This window comes from Diabrotica virgifera, chromosome 3 (genome assembly GCF_917563875.1).
Source record: "Diabrotica virgifera virgifera chromosome 3, PGI_DIABVI_V3a".
Taxonomy (NCBI): domain Eukaryota; kingdom Metazoa; phylum Arthropoda; class Insecta; order Coleoptera; family Chrysomelidae; genus Diabrotica; species Diabrotica virgifera.
In genome coordinates, this window is record NC_065445.1 from 192,429,623 (window position 1) to 192,452,144 (window position 22,522).

Here is a 22,522-nt window from a genome sequence, read left to right on the forward strand (position 1 = left end):
TCACCAAAGCTGTTTACAACCCTTTTAGAACACACATTTAAGAAGGCAGATCTAAACGAATATGGTATCAATATAAATGGAGAGAAGCTCAGTCATTTGAGATTCGCAGATGACATCGTCCTTATAGCCGATCGTATGGATGATGCAATAATAATGTTGAACAAATTATATTACGCTTCCTTAGAGGTCGGACTAAAGATTAACATCAACAAGACGCAAATAATGACTAATCTGGTGCTAAATCGTAATATTGTTGATGGAATGGATATTGAGCAGACTGCATCTTATAAGTACTTGGGACATGAAATTCGGTTGGGACGAGATAACCAGACGTGCGAACTCCCACGTCGCATAGGATTAGCCTGGGCAGCGTTTGGTAAACTTAACTATGTATTTAAATCGGACTTGCCCATATGCCTCAAAAGGAAAATCTTTGACCAATGTGTGTTGCCTGTACTCACTTATGGAGCCGAAACATTAACACTAACAAAAAAGGTAGTGAACAAGATTCGCGTAACTCAGAGGGCTATGGAGCGCCAGATGTTGGGTGTCTCTCTGAGAGACCGAATCCCAAACGAAGAAATATGCCGTAGAGCAAAAACAATAGACGCTGTCCAAAAAATCGCGTCGCTTAAGTGGAATTGGGCAGGACACGTCGCCAGATAGCCGATGGACAAAACGTATTATCGAGTGGAGGCCGCGAGAAGAAGCACTACGGAGCAGAGGACGCCCACTAACCAGATGGGCCGATGATTTGAAACATGTTATCGGCAACTGGATGCAAGCCGCACAAAATAGAGATGAATGGAAAGAGCTGAGGGAGACCTATGTCCAGCAGTGGACGCGGACGGGTTGATGATGATGATGACTTGTTCAATACTGATACCGTCAATTTCTATTTTACATCTGGTTGGTTCTTTACTGATTATTATTGTTTTAGTTTTCTGAGATGAAATTGTCATATTGAATTCTTTTGCTTTTATGTTAAATCTGTGGACTAATCTTTGCAGACTATCTTCATCTTGGGCTATCAATATTACGTCGTCTGCGTAACAGAGTATTTTTACTTCTTTGTTTCCCATTCTGTATCCTCTTCCTTTGTTGACGCTTTTGATTATTTTTTGATGTATGATTAAATTGAAGAACATAGGACTCAATGAGTCTACCTGTTTTATTCCGCTGCCTATGTCTATAAGTTCTGTAAGTTGTCTATCTATTCTGACTGTCATTTTGTTGTTTTGGTAGATGTTTTCAATGGTTTTTATGATATCTAGGGGGACTTCTCTATTATACAGAAGATGGATTGCATATTTGAGCCTTACTCTGTCAAATGTTTTTTTCGACGTAGAAATGCTGGTGGATTAAACTCTAGTGATTACTCAGTAATTTGCTTTATGAAGAATGTTGCATCTGTACACGATCTTCCAGTGTCATTTACTAATCCATGAAAATATTCTTTCTTTTTCCATGGTATTTCTGCCTCACCGGCTATGCTATTATTCCCAGCTTTATTTTTAAAGAATATAAATTTTTGTTGGTATCCTTTTCTCCCATTTCGGGCCCTTTGGCAAAGAATTCTTATTTTTTAAATTCAAGTAAGTAGTAGTAGTAGTTCCTCTTTTTCTTTTACATAGTTTATTTCCTACCTTCTTTCTCCACTCTTCTTTTAAAAACCTCTTTACCTTTTTCTTTGATCTGTACAGGGTGATTCATAAAGAATGTCCAATTCAATATCTGAGTTGTAGATTCTAGATTTCAAAATATTAAGATTTAACCCTAATCACTTAAATAAAATGTGGCTCCTTACTGAGTTACAGGGTGTTTTATTTAAAAATTTAAAAAGTAGTTGTACCCAGTACTTTATAACTATTTGATATATACTTGTCATGCTTGGCAGAAGGTATACATACTGTGTACCCCACTAAATTATGTCACAAAACGCTTCTGGCTAATACCAGAGGCGTACGACAGGGGTAGTGAATGATTGACCCTTCCAAAATTCTACGCCACTGGCGGAACTGATATTTTAGCATAATTTTTAGATTCTCCACTACTCTCTATGTGAATAATTTACTCTTCATTCGTAACGATAAAATCATTAGTTTTCGAGACATTTGAAATGAAGGGCCATAATACATTCAGTAGTAATTGCACAAGAGCTCTGAAATTATTGAATTTTTCCCGAGTGACACTTTGACAATTTTAATTTCACGAGCCGAAGGCGAGTGAAATTATGTCAAAGTGTCACGAGAGCAAAAATTCTATATTAATTTCAGAGGTCGAGTGCAATTTGTTGCGATTATTTCATGAATAAAACTGTTCAAAACCAAAATTTTATTGTAATTTATTAATGTAAGTACCATTAAACACACAGTTTTTATAAATATTTGACGATTGAAAGTCATCACTTTTATAATTTTTAAAACATTAATTGTCATTAATGTCACTGAATGTATTTTTTCGTAGCAACGAAGGGCATCTGACGTAATATACTTAACGACGGGAGATTATCAAAAATTATCGATTTAATTCAGATTTCTGTAGCTTTCTATTGGTCAGAATCTCCTAAGAATGAAATAATCATCACAATATCTGAACATCATACATTCACTAAAATAACATCATTTTTATCTTCAAATACCTCGAAAAATAATGACTTTATCGTTACTAGTGAAGAGTATATTATGTATTTGCATATAAGGTATTGGAAAATCGAAAAATTGTGCTAAAATAGTAATTCCGCTAGTGGCGTATAATTTGGTAAGGGTCAACCATTCACTTTTCCTTGTCGTACGCCTCTGGTCAGAGACGGTTATTTAGCGCCCTAACAGACGGGCGACTGTGGCCGGCCACTTTGTGGATCCACAAAAGTAGTTTCCGATGATTGACCGTGGTTTCTTATGTGAGCGACTGTGGCCGGCCACAAACGCTCGTCTGTGGTGGCACGTCCACTCTACATAAGAACCCACGATCAATCATCGGAAACTACTATTGTGGATCCACAGAGTGGCCGGCCACAGTCGCTCGTCTGTAGCCGGCCTTATCATAATTTAGTAGGGTGCCCCTACACCGCCTCTACACTTTCTGCCAAGTATGTATGACAAGGATATGTCAAGTGGTTCTAAAGTACAGGATACAAATAATTTTAAAATTTTTATGTAAGTGTCTACGGTTAAATCTTAATATTTTGAGGTCCAGAAGCTACAACTAAGGGATTTGGCATTCTTAGCGAATCACCCTGTATATCGTCTCCCAACAATGGGGGAATTGTTGGGTTTGAATATCGTAGAAAACACTATCGTTATTTATTTAAATTTCGGCAGCTCCTTCATCACTTAGATGCTATCCTCCTAATTTTTTAGTTCTTTAATCCTCCGTCATTAAGTTCGATCCAAAAATGTATGATAAAATACGACATTTTTGATGGATCATTGATAATTATTATTGATTGCAGTCTTTAAAATTTTACAATTTTTTATCAATTTATAATCCTTAATCTATCATCTCAACACTCAGCTTTTAATAATAGAATAATACAGTACTTCTCATGATCATCTTTCAGTGCGTCACAGTTTTTCGATTTCTTTCTAACGCATTAAATTGCATGTGACAGAAAAAAAAGGCACGTCGGTGATTACATTTCGTCGGTGACATTTTTATAACATTTATTCTAGTTATTCTAGTTGTCGATAGATGGCGCCATAATAAAAAAATATTTTTTTTAATTAGATAATAATATTACAAATATAATCTGTATAATTTATAAGACTATACAAATCAAAGAAAATACCATTTTATAAATGCAAGTTGATTGGTTTTTATTCCAAATTAAAAATAAAATGTGACAACTGTCAGATTTAACTAAAATGTCATGTTAGTATAAATATCATAAATTATGTGTATTATCACGGACTTACCCTTTTTCCTATCATTTGTTACGCACTGAAAAATGATCATGAAAAGGACAATAAAACGTTTCAGTTACATATTTTGATATGCATACCTATTTTTTAAAAAATACCTACCTATGCAACATTTTTCATATTTTTGTGAAAATATGAGAACATTTGTATATATTTTTTTGTGGATAGTCGATTTAAAATATTTTTGCAGCTTGTTTAAAGCAATTTTAAAATTGTTCATTGATCACTGCGCTAAAAATTATAGTAGGAGAGAACAGTATGTTAAATTTGCCGTTACTCGAGCGTTATGGGGACCTGTTGGGTTGTGAAAAGTAGGTACTAGAACCAAAAAAAGTTAAGTTTTACATAAAGTGGGGACCTTCCATTTTTTAATTTAATTTTCCAAGTTATGTACTTATTTTTACTTAAGGAGTTCAAATCTGCTATAAAAAATGGGGGCTTCTATTTAAGATTTTAAAGTAACACCCCCCAACTCCGTGGGGGGTCGTGTTTGGTGTCATTCGATAGATTTTTCAAAAATATTGAATACATGTATTTTCCAGTTTTTCGATCTGTTGTTCATTTCGCGAAATATTGCTGGGTTCATATTTAAAATTTTAAATTTACCCCCCACACCTCTCCGTGTAGGGTCGTGTTTGGTATCATTCGATAGATTTTTGAAAACTATTGAACACGCGAAATATTCGCTTTTTTGGGAAACTTTGTGACTCGCCCATTTCCTTACGCCCCGCTCAAATCGTCAGATTTTTTAAATATACATATAGTCCATTCTTTCACGGTTTTTGCTCTAAATTTTAAAGAAGCGCTTGTATTGACATGAAATTTGGCATACGTATAGCTTACATGTCAAAGAAAAAAGTGATATTGTGCCGATGTGTGCTTTTGCCCTGGGGGTGACTTTCACCCCCTCTTGGGGGTGAAAAAATATATGTCCAAAATAAGTCCGGAAATGGGTAAACTGGCTAATTTTAAGTAACTTTGGTTCTATAGAGCTTTTTCGCCAAGTCAACACTTTTCGAGTTATTTGCGAGTGAATATGTTCATTTTTCAACAAAATAACTACATTTTTAGACGGTTTTCCGCAAATAATTCAAAAAGTAAGTATTTTGTCGAAAAAAACGTTCTTCGCAAAAATATAGCCTATAAAAAAGTAAAAAAAATGGTGTACGCGTTAGGTCTCTGGATTTCGTAGAACCAGAGTTATAACCAATGAAAAATAGATTCATATTCACCAAATTTCAAATAGAATATTTTGACGTGAAATATCCAAAAAATTAAGTACTTTTTGGGGAAAATCTATTATAACTTTTTTAAAGTATTTAAAAAAAGTTTTATTTCTGTTTTTACAAAAAGTTTCTAGCATTAAATTTAAGCAAGTTACGCTCAAAATAAAGTTGGTCACTTTTTTTTTGCAAAAAAAAAAAATCGGGAAGACCACCCCCTAATTAGCAACTTAAATTAAATTAATCGTTACCGCTCCAAAAATTATTTTACTTATGTTGTGTTTATATGATCTGTAAGTTTCATCTGTTCAAAGTGCTTATTTTTGAAAAAGTTTGGTTTCAAAGTACAATTTTTAAAAATTTTAATTTTGAAAAATATGCTTTTTTTCAAAATAATTTAAAAATTGTTAGAGATACCAAAAATCTCGAAAAACAAAAAAAGTCAGATTTGCTTTTCTGAATATCATGTATTTTTTTATTTTTCTGTTAGACAAAAATTGATTAAGATTTGGTGTTTCTAAATTTGCTTACATTCGTGATCAGTGACTCGTTCAACCCCTTTTAACTACAGCCCTTTCAATAATAAGGACTTTGAACCGATGAAACTTACAGATCATATAAACAATATATACATGAGTCAAGAAACTTGTGAAGTCGTAACGATTAAGTTCATTTAAGATACTAATTAGGGGGTGATTTTCTCGATTTTTTTACCAAAACCAAAAGGGACTAACTTTATTTTGAGCGTAACTTGTTTAATTTTGATGCTAGAAATTTTTTTGTATAAAAAAAATGAAGCTTTTTTTAAATACTTTAAATAAGTTGTAATGAGTTTTCCCCGAAATGTGCTTAATTTTTGGTTATTTCACGTTAAAGTATTCCATTTGGAATTTGACTAATATGAACCTATTTTTCATTAGCTATAACTCTGCTGATATATGACGTGATATATATACACCATTTTTTTTAAATTTTTTACAGGCTATATTTTTGCTGAGAATGTTTTTTCGACAAAATACTTACTATTTGAGTTATTTGCGAAAAACCGTCTAAAAGCGTGGTTATTTTGTTGAAAAAATGAACATATTCACTGCCAAATAACTCGAAAAGTATTGACTTAGTGAAAAAACTCTATAGAACAAAAGTTACTTAAAATTAGCCAGTTTATCCATTTCCTGACTTTCTTTGGACGAATATTTTTTCACCCCCAAGAGGGGGTGTAAACCACCCCCAGTGCAAAAGCACATATCGGCACAATATCACTTTTTTTCTTTGACTTGTTAGTTATGTGTATGCCAAATTTCATGTCAATCCAAGCGGTTCTTTAAAATTTAGAGGTTTTGCAATATTTTACCGTTAAAGAACGGACTACTACACTGTTTTGCATGTACAGGATTATTCACTATATTTTGACCCCCCTGTAAACTGCTTTATTTACAGAATTAGAAAAAAATGTTAAATACAAAAGTTATTCGATTTTTAAATTATGATTTTTTGACATATTATATATCGTACTAGTGACGTCATCAATTTGGGCGTGATGACGTAATCGCCTATTTTTTAAATGGGAATAGGGGTCGAGTGCTAGCTCATTTGAAAGGTTATTCAATTCCCTATTCAGTAATATAAACATTAACATGATTACTTATACAGGGTGTCCAAAAAATTTTTTTTAAATTAAACTAATTGACACAAAAAAAAATGTATGTAATTATTTATTTAATTCAAAATACATTCTACTGTTGTCAGAAAACAGAAATAAATGTATATTAAACAGATAAACATTACTTTTCACTTAAATTCAATGTTCAAGCTGCCACCCATCTGCCTCTTGGCAGTTTGAACATTGAATTATAAGTGAAAAGTAATGTTTATTTGTTCAGTAAACATTTATTTCTGTTTTCTGACAGCAGTAGAATGTATTTTAAATTAAATAAATTACATACATTCTTCTTTTTGTGCCAATTAATTTAATTAAAGAAACATTTTTTGGACACCCTGTATAAATAATTATCTTAAGGTTTATATTACTGAATAGAGAATTTAATTACCTTTCAAATGAGCTGGATCACGACCAGATGGATGACGTCACTAGTATGTTATATATGTCAAAAAATCATATTTTAAAAATCGAATAACTTTTGTATTTAACATTTTTTTCTAATTCTGTAAATAAAGAAGTTTACAGGGGGGTCAAAATATAGTGAATAACCCTGTACATACTTAACTTACTTTCTCTTAATCTGACGATTTCGAGTTTATCTAAAGCTATATATTTTTTTCGGACCTCCCTTAACGAATTCCCCTGTATTAAGAGCCAATATATGGTAGAGGTACATTTACAGGGTACAAAGTTTCTCCCCATGTGATAATCATGTGTGTAGAGTCAACATTTCAAACAACCGAAAGGTAGAAATAAATGAAAGAATAAATCAATACCAAAAAGAATTTATTATTAGTAAAAGTTACTAACAATAGAGGACTGTGACCAAAAATACGAAAATCAAAATTGAACGGCAACAATTCAACCGATTATGTCCAGATATAGCATGGCGAGTGTGTTAAACACATAAAGATGAAGAAATATTAAGAATTCTTAGAAGAATTTTAGGACCAAAGGATATAGTGTTCGTTCTTGTTGCTATTTTAGCGCAATAATTAGATTTTCCAATACTTTCTATGTAAATGATATACTCTCTTCATTCGTAAGTATAGTCATTAGTTTTCGAGATATTTGAAGGTGAAAATGAAACGGTATAGCTATAATATGCTATGCATTGTACCCATTCATTTTAAACTTCACATAAATACCTCGAAAACTAATGATTTTATCATTACGAATGAAGAGTACTTGATTTACATAGAAAGTATTAGAGAATCGAAAAGTTGCCCTAAAATAGTTATTCCGCCAGTGGTGTAGAATGTGGGAAGGGGCAACAATTCAGTTTCCCCTGTCGGACGCCTCTGATAGTAGCCAGAAATGTTTATTTAACATAATCTACTAGTGTGTGTACTACCTACAGTCGGAAAAATGAAAGAATACCCATGAACGAACATATAAAACACGCTGTATTTTCCTGTCACCGTGTCACAAAGAAAATTGTCTAGTGCAAGTACATGTAACAATATTTATTACATGTACTTGCGCTGGCCAATTTTTTTCTGACACGGTGACAGGAAAATACAGCGTGTTTTATATGTTCGTTCATGGGTATTCTTTCATTTTTCCTACTGTACAAATAGTTAATATTTAACCCAAATCACTCAAATAAAATGTGGCTCCTTACTGAGTTACAGGGTGTTTTATTTAAAAATTTAAAAATTACCTATTTCTATTCAGTACTTTAAAAGTATTTGACATATCCTTATCATACTTGCCAATAAGTGTAGGTACTGTGCACCCTACTAAATTATGTTAAATAAAAACGTTTCTCACTACTACCAGAGGCGTACGACAGGGGAAAGTTAACGGTTGACACTTCCCAAATTCTACGCCACTGACTTAATTGCTATTTTAGAATAATTTTTAGATTCTCCGATTCCTTCTATGTAAATAGTATACTTTTCATTCGTAACGATAACATCCTTAGTTTTCGAGATATTTGAAGTTAAAAATGAAGGAGCACAAAGCACAACACATTAAATCAAAATAGCTATGCCGAAGAGTATATTATTTATATAGAAAGTAATGGAGAATCTAAATATTGCACTAAAATAGCAATTCCGCCAGTGGCGTAGAATTTGGGAAGAGTCAACCATTCACTATCACTTGTCGTACGCCTCTGGTAGTAGCCAGAAAAGTTTGTTTATCATAATTTCGTAGGGTGTACAGTAGGGTGGAGCGAAAAAATCAACTTTTAAAATTTAAAATGCCTGTATGCGGAAAAGTGGTCTGCATATTTGTTGTAATACCCTGCAAAATTTCAAATCGATCGGACTTCGTTTAGCGGTGCCCCCACTACTTCGAAATTTGAGGCTATTGGCCTCCCACTAAAGTAATGCGCCGATGCGCCCGCCTTCGTTAATACTTACTTGGTTAATTTTGGTAGTAGTTCGATTCGAGAGCAAACTGCGTTTCTTGTATTAGTATCAATTTAGATGCAATACAGTGAACCGTTGTTTTATTCTGTGTTGTTAAACTGTGTCCGTGAGATCCGTAAAAAAAGAAAACATGCCTAAAACACGAACAGACGTCGCTTGTTGTGTTTTTGGAGCACCAAGGAAGTTTAAAGACAATATGTTACCGACCTGTGCTGATGTTATCAGAAACTTTTTGTGTATTCGCCAGTTTATGAAAGAAGCTGCAGCAAATAATGCTGAACCAACTGTTAGTGACATTAATGAAATTCTTCTTGTTGAATTAAAATTGCTGTGGGTTAAAGCATCCATTCCGATAATATCCGATCAACAAATTAAATCTAAATTAAAGGAATTACATCAAAAATACAGAAATATTAAAAAACCTATGAAAAGTAGAAACTCAGCCAATATGCAAAGAAAGGTTAAAGATTTTAGAGATTTATTGGAAAAGAAATTGTTTGATATTGCATCATGCAAATGTTCTGACTATTTATTATGCAAATGCAAAAATAAAATACCGGCTCGAGAGCATGACTTCATTAAAGATCAGAGGCATGATAGAAAAATGGTAATTGGTTCGGTGGATAAAGTAATTACCAAAAAACTAGAACGCTCTATTTACCGGAAAATTGTGGAAACACAATCTCCAATAGCTACATCTTCTTCATCAAGATCCGAAACACATCTTCCAGTAGAACAAATTATAAGTGAGTCTTCAGATGAAAGTGCCACAAGTGTCTACGAGAAAAATACAAAAACCGGAACAAAAGACGATTTACCGAATACAAAAAAAACAAAACAAATGCGAATTAGTTTGCCAAACTTAGCTCAAGCATGCGATCGTACAGGAGTATCTGATAGAGTAGCATCCATAATAACAAACTCGGTGTTGCAAGATCTAAGTTTCATCTCGGTAGAAAGTCATGACAAAATCATAGATCGGAGTAAAATTAGGCGGGAGAGAAAAAAAAGGCGCAACCAGATTAAAATTGATGATACAAAAATTTTTAAATTTCTTCATGGAATCTATTTTGATGGTAGAAAAGATAGAACTCTACAAAATGAAATGAAGGATAATAAATACTACAAAACTACCATATCTGAAGAACATATTGTCTTAGTCTCTGAGCCCAAGTCAAAATATATAGGACATATTAGTGTATCGTCGGGTAGTGCAGAAGAAATCAGCAAGACAATGTTGGACTTTCTAAATAAAAATGTAGACCTTGATAATTTGGTAGCTGTTGGATGCGACGGAACTGCTGTCAATACAGGTATTCACAATGGTGTTATCCGTAAAGTAGAACTTGCAATTGGTCGATCAATGCAATGGTTTATTTGCATATTACATACCAATGAACTACCTCTGCGCCATCTAATAAAGCACTTGGATGGAGAAACTACCGGACCACGTGAGTTTTCAGGACAAATTGGAAAAGGACTACAAAACTGCGAGCATCTTCCTGTAGTTAAATTTGAGCAAATTCGATCAGTTTTACCCAAATATGATGCAAAGGAAATCGAGAAGCTTAGCACGGATCAGAAATATTTATTTGAAATTAGTAATTCAGTATCTAACGGTAAAATCTCGAGTGACTTAGCAAGAAGACAACCGGGAAAAATTTCACATGCTAGATGGCTAACAACTGCAAGCAGAATTCTTCGTCTTTACGTAGCAACAGATCCTCCTTCGGAAAACCTAAAATCTTTGGTATGCTATATACAAAACGTATATGCCCCACTGTGGTTCGAGATTAAAGCAAGACCATTTTGTTTTGATGGACCAGTACATTTATTTAATTTAGTAAAAAGGACGAGGTATTTGTCACCTGAACTGCAAAAAATAGTGGACAGGATAATACAAATTAATGGTTATTTTGCACATCCTGAAAATGTGTTGATAGCAATGCTTTGTGATGAACGGCAGCATATCAGAGAGTTAGGTTTGCGGCGAATCTTAAAATCCAGAAACTCCCATGAAATAAGAAAATTTAAAGTCCCAGAAATTAACTTTAACGCAAATGACTACATTGAAATGATTGACTGGCAACAATTAGTGATAAGCGAACCTCCAATGACAAAAAAAATTTCAACAGAAGATCTAAAACAGATGATTAAAGATGTTCCTGAAGAAATGGAGATACTACGTTTTCCCTGTCACTCCCAAGCTATAGAACGCTGCGTTAAGTTGGTAACAGAGGCATCCTTAAAAGTATGTGGGCCTGAAGCAAGAGATGGCTTCATAAGGTCCCAAATAGTTTCCCGACAAGCATTACCTAAATTTAACACAAAAGTTGAGTTTTTAGCTAATCTCAAGCATTAAATCATAAACGTTTTAAAGGTGGGTGGGTGGGTGGAACTCGAATTGCAGCCACCTCCTCGTGGTGAGTTCTGGGTTGTTTTCACGGAAAACAAGCGAAGAGCTGCAAAAAAAATCACTTTATTTTAATTTTTAGGTGGCTCGGGGCACCGGAAAAAATTATCGCATCAAATTCATTTTTTGCAAGCTACTTACACTACACGTGAGACCACTTTTCCACATACAGGCGAAAAAATTTGAGAAAAAAAAATTTTTGTTTTATTTTCACGTTATCTTAATTTTTAGGTGGCTTGGGGCACCGGAAAAAATTATCCCATCAAATTCATTTTTTGCAAGCTACTTACACTACACGTGAGACCACTTTTCCGCATACAGGCGAAAAAATTTGAGAAAAAAAAAAATTTTGTTTTATTTTCACTCCACCCTAGTGTACAGTACCTGCACTTGCTGCCAAGTATCACAAGGATACCTTAACTAGTTTTAAAGTAACGGGTAAAAATAGTTATTAAGTATAATTCTTAAAAAAAAACACCTTGTAACTCAGTAACGAGCCACATTTTATTTAACGACGTTCTACACTTTCGGCAAAGAATTAAGGATTTGCATGAAATTTTAGTATGTTATAGTTTACTTCAAAAAACTAAGACTTCATTTTTTAAAAATTGTTTTACCGTGCCGTTTAATTACTATTAAGGGTCAAAGTTAAGTTTTAACATGGGCTCTTATGGGATTTCTTAAAAAGTTAATAACTTTTGACCCAAATTTACGATTTTTAATTATTTGTGCGTAAATTAAAGGTTTTTTGGTAAGGAATAACATATTAAAAAATGAGGATTGTTTACCGTCCCATTTATTTTTTATTTATTTATTATAATTAATTCCGTAATTTCCGTAATTTATTATAATTTATTTTTATAAAGTATTCAATACTGAAACATATGATTTGCGTATTCTGTTATAAATGCATTGTTACCAACTTTCGCTTGCATATAAGTTTACCCTCCTTTCCTCTGAGAGGCATACCCCGCAACGAAGGTGTAGAACGTCGTTAAGTGATTTGGGTTAAATCTTAATATTTTGAGGTGTATAATCTACAACTCAGAGATTGGACATTCTTAATTAATCACCCCGTATATACGATTCAACCTTTTCTATAATATTGTTGTCCAGAGTTATATTCCCAGTTATATGTATACAGTGGTGAGCGCGCTAATAACCGGCAAAATAACGCAAAAGATGGAAACGTAATATGTACATTGTGACATAAAAATATATGAAACTAGTGGGGGTGGAAATTATCGATATAAACTTATAAATTAACATTACATTACATAGTTTCCCACCTTTAGACGTCTCTGACAGGAATATTTTATAAAATTTTCCTGTCACAGTGACAGTTGTCATACTCCTCCGATACGCGCTCATCACTGTATAGAGATTCGTTGGTTAGATATTTAGTTATAGGCAATGGGTCTATTGAATAAAAAGAAGTATTTGCTTTTACTTCCTCGTATTTAAGTATTTACTTAATAGTAATTGAATAAAGCATTAAAGAAATGACTTTATTCAATTAGTATTAAGTAAATACTTAAATATTTGTAAGTAAAAGTAAATACTTCTTTTTATTCAATAGATCCAATACGTTTTAGTTTTAGTAGGCAAATGTTAAGTGAATACTATACAGTATTGAACCCGCTAATAACCGGAAAAATAACAACAAACATAGAAAACATAATACATTGTGAAATAAAAAGAGATGATTCTAGTAGAGGTGGAAATTATCGATATAAACGTATAAATTAACATTACATTACATTACATTATAGTTTCTCACCTTTGAACGTCTGTGACAAAATTATTTTATAAAATTCTCCTGTCACAGTGACCGTTGTCATTTCCATGTCCTGCGATACGTCGAAAGGGAAACCATGTAACGTAATGTTAATTTAGAAGTTTATATCGATAATTTCCACCTCTACAAGTTTCATCTCTTTTTACTTTACAATTTATTATGTTTTCCATCTTTTGCATTTTTTTGCCGGTTATTGGCGCGTTCATAACTTTATTTTTGCTAAAATAAAAATACTATTATCTATTTTATAATTTTTTCCTTTTTTTTTATTACAGACCAATTCACGTAGGCGTTATAGCAAATAATTTCAAACTAGTCAAACGGAATTTGTTCTTGCTGAAAGTCCTGAAACACTCTGTAGACGTACCAAACAGTCACGATTATGTAAGTATTTTTTGATGTTTCTTATCTTATAAGGTAGTATTTTCTATGCGGTTTTGGGTTTCCTCCGACACGTGGTTTTTATCTCTTAGTCGAATTTAAGGCCGGCCATTGGTAATGTTACAAGTATAGGCGATCCCATCACCTTTATAAAGTACACCACTCATAATCTAGAGCATATATGTATACCGAAAAATGCTTAACCTACTAACAATATATCTCGCTAATTACAGCCATATTTTTGCTACCCTACCTGTTGTGTATTGTTTATAAAAAAATGTGAAAGTTTTGCTTTTTTCTCAATAAATATAAGAGCGTTTATATCTAAATTACTCAAGTATTTAAATGAATTTCATGATAAAAGTCCGTTTAGCACTAGCCTATATGTAACGGAAGGATGTAACGTTAAAAAAATGTGAATTAATAAAGTACTTTTTGCGTGGTGTACTTTTAAAATAAATTTCTGGAATTAATAGAAATTGGCATGTGAAACGTAAATCTTGTACATATAATACACAAAAAGTATAGGAATCTGTAAGAATCTAAGCTCTGTTAATGTAGCAATTATGTATAAGATGGCGCTACGAAAAAAATTAAATAAACATAAAAAATTCAGGAGCGTAATGGCCCGTTTGAAACTTTCCTTATTAAATTTCGGTACTTGACAAATATGAGTTTATTAGGGGGTCCGGACAAATAATCCCCGGACAAATAATCCCCGGACAAATAATCCCGGACAAAAAATCCCCGGACAAAAAATCCCCACAAATAATCCTCACAAATAATCCCCACAAATAATCCCCGGACAAATAATCCCCACAAAAAATCCCGGACAGATAATCCCCACAATTTTTTTTTGACAAACTATCCCCGCAAAAAATCCCGGACAAAAAATCCCCAAGAAATATTTTTGCCCAATAAAGTTGTCAAATGAATGCTTATAATCCAAGGATGGTACTAAAGATGAGAAATTTAGACTGTCTGTCCGTCGGTACGTCCGACCGCGCATATAACTACTCCGTCATTATGCCAGGTAGAATGACACATGAGGGGTCGAATGAACGGTTATAATCCAACAATGGTACTACAGATGAGCAATTTGGTCCGTCGGTCTGCTTGACCACGAATATAACTCCTCCATCACTGTACCAGGTAGAATGACAAATGAGGTGTCGAATGAAAGCTTATAATCCAAGGATGGTACTACAGATGAGAAATTAGACCAAGGATGTCTGTTCATCGGTCCGTCCGACCGCGAATGTAACTACTCCGTCATTATGCCAGGTAGATTGACAAATGGGGTGTCGAATGAACGGTTATATTCCAACGATGGTACTAAAGATGAGCAATTTGGTCCATCGGTCTGCCTGACCGCGAATATAAGTCTTCCGTCACTGTACCAGGTAGAATGACAAATAAGGTGTCGAATGAAAGCTTATAACCAAGGATGGTACTAAGGTTGAGAAATTTGACCAAGGCTGTCTGTCCATCGGTCCGTCCGACCGCGAATGTAACTACTCCGTCAATATGCCAGGTAGATTGACAAATGGGGTGTCGAATGAACGGTTATAACCCAACGATGGTACTAAAGATGAGCAATTTGGTCCATCTGTCTGCTTGACCGCGAATATAACTCCCCCGTCACTGTACCAGGTAGAATGACAAATAAGGTGTCCAGTGAAAGCTTATAACCAAGGATGGTACTAAAGATGAGAAATTTGACCAAGGCTGTCTGTTCATCTGTACGTCCCACCGCGAATGTAACGACTCCGTCATTATGCCAGGTAGATTGACAAATGGGGTGTCGAATGAACGGTTATATTCCAACGAATTTGGTCCGTCTGTCTGCCTGACCGCAAATATAACTCCTCCGCCACTGTACCAGGAGAATGACCAATAAGGTGTCCAGTGAAAGCTTATAACCAAGGATGGTACTAAAGATGAGAAATTTGACCAAGGCTGTCTGTTCATCTGTACGTCCCACCGCGAATGTAACGACTTCGTCATTATGCCAGGATTAATGACAAATGGGGTGTCGAATGAACGATTATAATTCAACAATGGTACTAAAGATGAGCAATTTGGTCCGTCGGTCTGCTTGACCGCGGATATAACTCCCCCGTCACTGTACCAGGTAGAATGACAAATGAGGTGTCGAATGCAAGCTTATAATCCAAAGATGGTACTAAAGATGAGAAATTAGACCAAGGATGTCTGTCCATCGGTCCGTCCGACCGCGAATGTAACTACTCCGTCATTATGCCAGGTAGATTGACAAATGGGGTGTCGAATGAACGGTTATATTCCAACGAATTTGGTCCGTCTGTCTGCCTGACCGCAAATATAACTCCTCCGTCACTGTACCAGGTAGAATGACCAATAAGGTGTCCAGTGAAAGCTTATAACCAAGGATGGTACTAAAGATGAGAAATTTGACCAAGGCTGTCTGTTCATCTGTACGTCCCACCGCGAATGTAACGACTCCGTCATTATGCCAGGATTAATGACAAATGGGGTGTCGAATGAACGATTATAATTCAACAATGGTACTAAAGATGAGCAATTTGGTCCGTCAGTCTGCTTGACCGCGGATATAACTCCCCCGTCACTGTACCAGGTAGAATGACAAATGAGGTGTCGAATGAAAGCTTATAATCCAAAGATGGTACTAAAGATGAGAAATTAGACCAAGGCTGTCTGTCCATCGGTCCGTCCGACCGAGAATGTAACTACTCCGTCATTATGCCAGGTAGATTGACAAATGGGGTGTCGAATGAACGGTTATATTCCAACGATGGTACTAAAGATGAGCAATTTGGTCCGTTGGTCTGCCTGACCGCGAATATAAGTCTTCCGTCACTGTACCAGGTCGAATGACAAATAAGGTGTCGAATGAAAGCTTATAACCAAGGATGGTACTAAGGTTGAGAAATTTGACCAAGGCTGTCTGTCCATCGGTCCGTCCGACCGCGAATGTAACTACTCCGTCAATATGCCAGGTAGAATGACAAATGAGGTGTCGAATGAATGGTTATAATCCAACGATGGTACTAAAGATGAGAAATTTGATCCGTCGGTGTGCCTGACCGCGAATATAACTCCTCCGTCACTGTACCAGGTAGAATGACAAATGAGGTGTCAAATGAAAGCTTATAATCCAAGGATGGTACTAAAGATGAGAAATTAGACCAAGGCTGTCTGTCCATCGGTCCGTCCGACCGCGAATGTAACTACTCCGTCATTATGCCAGGCAGAATGACAGATGAGGTGACGAGTGTACAGTGAACGGTTATAATCCAACCATGGTACTAAAGATTCACTCACGCATTTCGTTTCCGAAAGTTGCACTTTCACGCACGACGTGCGGGAAAGTAAAATACCTTGTAATATTGCATTATAATATATTATAATACATGCAATAAACTAATATTGAAAGTTTGTTTTTAACAACCTTGTCAAATAATTGATTTGTGTATTTTCACTTCTAAATAAAAATCGATATAACTCTATTTTTTGTGGCTTTTTCCAAACGTACGGCCCTAGAATAAATATTATTCCTAACTCGTGCGGAAAGTGTGTTCCTTGCACTCGAATGCCTGCCCGAACTCCGCTATCGCGTCGTTCGGGTCAACGGCAGTCTCGTGCGTGAAATTATCACTTTCCGCACTAGTTAGGAAAATAACTATTTTATGATGTCGATATTTTCCAAGTTATGGGGGGAAATAGTGACAGTTAGAGGTTAGAGTTAGAGCATAACTATTGAATTGTCTCGTTAATTATGAGTTTTACGACAAAAATGTAGGTACCTATAATACAAAAATAGAACTTAGTAGATAGAATTAACTTTTACATAATTTTGAATTTTGATCTCTTTCATTTTTTTTTACGAATATTTAAAATTGTTTCAAATATGATTTCCTACAATTATTTCTTTTTGACAATTTTTTTCGTGCGGTTGATATTTTCCGAGTTAGCGGGAATATATTAAAAAGGGGTGGGGGAGCATAATTATTGAATTGAATCTTGTTTCCGAGCTGCCCCAAATTTTATAATTCTAACCTTTAGGGGAGGTCAATAGTGGTGTAAATTTAAAATTGCGACTGAATTCCGCTGAAGGGTTAGCCGTCATATTGATTTTAAAGGAGAACCGTTGATGCTAAATACCTCCACCATTTTCAACTTTTTTGCTCTACTGCTCATTATTTATAATAGTTCCCAGGTAGCAAGACTGTTTAACGCGCTCTATCTGAATCTGCGTTCCATTAGTGTGCAGATGGGTTATAGGTATAGATAGGGCTATTATAGCAATCGCCATTAAACCGGTTTTTGGTACGAAAATAGTGATTAGCAATTAAATTTAAGCATGAATTGTAATTTCGATTACCAAATATCGAATTCCAATTGTGAGTTCTTTCAAAAATCGTGCATGCAGCACTCTGCTTTGAATAACCCTGTTCAAAACATCCTATTTGTGATGATAATTGCTTGTCCTGAAAACGATAATCTTGATTGTAATACAAAAAAACCTATTCATTTTTGTAATTTCAAAAGTATTTGGTCATCATCATCATCAATGGCGTTATAACTCTTCGAGACTCTGCCACATTTTTTATTATTTAAAATCAATACAGCTGCCCACGATGTGATATTTGATACCGTTCACGTTATCAACACCAGTAATAAAAATTTAATGTGTTTCTCGGTCGATGATCGAAATGCCACATCAGCGACTTGTTAATTATTGTGTTTTGACTGGAATAAGAGTGTGAATTTTAACCGAATTTTTAACGTGCATACAAATTGCACATACAATTTTTTTTGTTTATGCTTATTTTTTATTATAATAAATATGTTGATTTTCACCCATTTGTGAGCAAAAATTTGGTTGTTTTGACTTCTGAGTAATACCAAAAAGTCAAAAATCGTTATAACTGAAAAAACTCGACAGATTTATGCTCGATAAACTCATAATACTCATAAAGCTAATAAAATATTTTTGATCTTTTCGTTTCACATGATTCACTGAGCGTTGGCTTATTTTTTAATATTTTTCCTTATTTTTTTTTAATTCATTGAATTATAGCGTTGATTGAGATATTAGAGGCCGTCCAATATATCAATCAACGATAATAGTGAATATGCTTATTTAATTTAAAAATAAAATAATTCTATCCTCTTCTTCTTGCTGTGCCTGTCCGTGACGAATGTTGGCGATCTCCATGGCATGGCAATCTTTATTTTATCTGCAGCAATGCAGGAAAGCTTCACATATGTTGAGTTGAACCAGGTTCTGAGGTTCTTTAACCAGGATGTTCTTCTTCTTCCTGGACCTCGCTTTCCAAATATTTTTCCTTGGAGAATGGCTTGTAGGAGGGCATATCTGGATTCATTTCGCATAATGTGTCCAAAGTATTCCAACTTTTGAGATTTGATGGTCTCGGTTTTTCCCCATTCTTCTGTAAGGACCTCCTCATTTGTGACCCGATCAGTCAATGGGATTTTAAGAATTCTATTATAAGTTCAAAAAAAATTCAAAAAAATATGCTTGAAATATTTATTTCAAACTCTAAGCTCACCCCACCTTAAGGATAGCTATGACACGAATTTGATAGGCAAGCCATGCAAGTCGTTTTTGTCTATGTATGAAATTTAATAAAAAAATGTCTCATCCGGAAAGCAGATGGGTGCAGGTCGACCTATATTCGGATCTTAGACTATAACGTATATATAGTTTCGTAGAGTTTTGCTATCAGCCGTTGATGATTTGCTGATGAACGCTACTCGTGTTATTTCTTTCCGTTCATGTTCACAAGAGCATGTGTTAACAAGTAATTGGACTTCGTAAGTCCTAGGTTTTCATCCAAAGTAATCGAAAGTAGAACTGGAAGTCGATATTTTAACTCTTCGTGTAACTTTGCGTCGATTCATATACGATTTTACTAATTTTGGATCATATTCATTTACATTCATACCATACTTTGAGTCACTTTAAAACAGATACTTGCGGTTGCAACTCTAAAACTGAAGTCCGATGTTAAATTACTCATCTTTAATACCATCCTTGTGTTATAATCTTTTATTCGAAACCTCATTATTTGTCATTATATCTGTATTAATACGGAGGAGTTGTATGTAGGAGGACAGACGGAAAGACACTCATGAAACCGGAAGTATATATTTGTTCTCGCCTTGCGAAGGCTCGTCGAATAATATATCACTTTTACTATTCCGGTGACTTTAAAACAGTATTTCCGGTCCCATTTGTAAAACCGGAAGTACTTGGTCAAATTTCTCACCTTTAGTACCATCCTTGGATTATAAGCTTTCATTCGACACCTCATTTGTCATTCAACCTGGTATAGTGACGGAAGAGTTATATTCGCGGTCGGACGGACCGACGGACAGACAGCCTTGGTCAAATTGCTCATCTTTAGTACCATCCTTGGATTATAAGCTTTCATTCGACACCTCATTTGTCATTCTACCTGGTACAGTAACGGAGGAGTTATATTCGCGATCAGGCAGACCGACGGACCAAATTGCTCATCTTTAGTACCATCGTTAGATTATAATCGTTCATTCGAAACCTCATTTGTCATTTTCCCTGGCATGATGACGGAGAGAAGTTACATTTGCGGTCGGACGGACAGATGGACAGGCAGCCTTGGTCAAATTTCTCATCTTTAGTACCATCCTTGGTTATAAGCTTTCATTCGACACCTTATTGGTCATTCTACCTGGTACAGTGACGGAGGAGTTATATTCGCGGTCAGGCAGACCGACGGACCAAATTGCTCAACTTTAGTACCATCGTTGGATTATAATCGTTCATTTGAAACCTCATTTGTCATTTTCCCTGGCATAATGACGGAGAAGTTACATTCGCGGTCGGACGGACAAATGGACCGACAGCCTTGGTCAAATTTTTCATCTTTAGTACCATCCTCGGTTATAAGCTTTCATTCGAAACCTTATTTGTCATTCTACCTGGTACAGTGACGGAGGAGTTATATTCGCGGTCAGGCAGACCGACGGACCAAATTGCTTATCTTTAGTACCATCGTTGGATTATAACCATTCATTCGACACCTCATTTGTCATTCTACCTGGCATAATGACGGAGTAGTTACATTCGCGGTCGGACGGACAGATGGACAGACAGCCTTGGTCAAATTTATCAGCTTTAGTACCATCCTTGGATTATAGGCTTTCATTCGACACCTCATTCGCTATTCTACCTGGTACAGTGACGGAGGAGTTATATTCGCGGTCAGGCAGACCGACGGACCAAATTGCTCATCTTTAGTACCATCCTTGGTTATAAGCTTTCATTAAATGTTCTAAACATTAATTACATTTTCATTCTAAATTAGACAATTAGACAAATTTGAGTGATATAATTGTTCTTCCCTGGTATAATTTTATAATATTGGGACATGAGAAGTAGGTAACAAACTATGATGAACCAATATGCGAAATAGATTTTTCCAATACTTTTGGTTTAGATTTTACCACGAGATACGAGCACAGTATTTATCCGAGTAAAATTTTCAGCGAGAACCCGTCCTTAAACCTCCTAGAAAATGAAAAGTTCGCACCTCATATATAAAACGATTTCGAGTCATCTTAGCGAGACCGCACCTGCATACCTCTCTGTACTGAAACTAAACTATCAGCTGACTATAAAGTCTGGAGTCCGCGCTTCGCTTAGATATCTATTGCGTTATTTCTCCGATAGAGGCAGCATCTCTCGGGAAAGAATATTTTCTCTCTGTTGCACTGCGACTTGGGGACCTCTCTTTCATACAACGGCCGGCCTTAACGCAACTCCTAACCGCAAAAAATGGATTTTACTTTCTATTTATCACATGGGATTCCCTCTTGATTTGGAAGCAAATAATCCCCAAATTATTATTGTGTGTTCTTGTGTATCCTAGTATCGTAAAAAATCATAATATACACTAAGCATCAAAATTAACGCACCACCTTAAAAATGGCACATTTTTCATGTCTTGTATTTCCTAAACCTGTTGTCCGATTTTAGTGATTTTTTTAATATGTTATAGTTTTATTCTTCAAGAATATCGATGTAATAATATTGTTGCTAAACATATGTGTCATTGTATACCGGGTGTAACAATGATAGTGTGTTTTTTCCTCAAAGTTTGGAACACGCTATGGAATATTCTGGCGTATATAAAATATTGAAATTAAAACTCAACTATAGCCTTAGGCTTTCTTAACATTATGCTTTTTGATTCATTCGCTTATGTTGGATAATAAAAAAGTTAGGTACTTTAATTAGCAACGTTCTTCATCAATACAGGGTGCTTCTAAATAAGTGCGACAAAATTTAAGGAGTAATTCTGCATGAAAAAATAATGACCGTTTGCTTTATAAACATATGTCCGCAAATGCTTCGTTTCCGAGATACGGGATGTTAAATTTTTTCTTACAAACTGACGATTTATTTATTGCTCTAAAACCGATTGAGATATGCAAATAAAATTTGGTAGGTATTAAGAGGTAGTTATTGCGCATTTTTTGGCGTAAAATAAAGAATTTTATATTCACCATTGGCGTGCATACGGGTAATATGACCCGTATGCACGCCAATGGTGAATATAAAATTCTTAATTGTATGTCAAAAAATGCGCAATAACTACCTCTTAAAACCTACTAAATTTTATTTGCATATCTCAACCGGTTTTGAAGCAATAAATAAATCGTCAGTTTGTAAGAC

At 34.9% G+C, this 22,522-nt stretch overlaps 1 protein-coding gene and 1 long non-coding RNA gene across 2 annotated transcripts in view; both read left to right on the forward strand.

Annotated features, from left to right (window-relative positions):
* The window catches only part of LOC126881490 (uncharacterized), a 145,091-nt gene that overhangs the window by 39,875 nt on the left and 82,694 nt on the right, over positions 1-22,522 (forward strand). The window contains exon 3 of the mRNA XM_050645776.1: positions 13,674-13,782. Coding sequence (XP_050501733.1) covers positions 13,674-13,782 — 109 coding nt within the window. The remainder of the gene's footprint in view (positions 1-13,673; positions 13,783-22,522) is intronic.
* Positions 15,075-17,121, forward strand: LOC126881491 (uncharacterized). Its single transcript, XR_007696880.1, has 3 exons — positions 15,075-15,563; positions 15,795-16,045; positions 16,529-17,121. It is a non-coding gene; the product is annotated as an uncharacterized LOC126881491 (long non-coding RNA).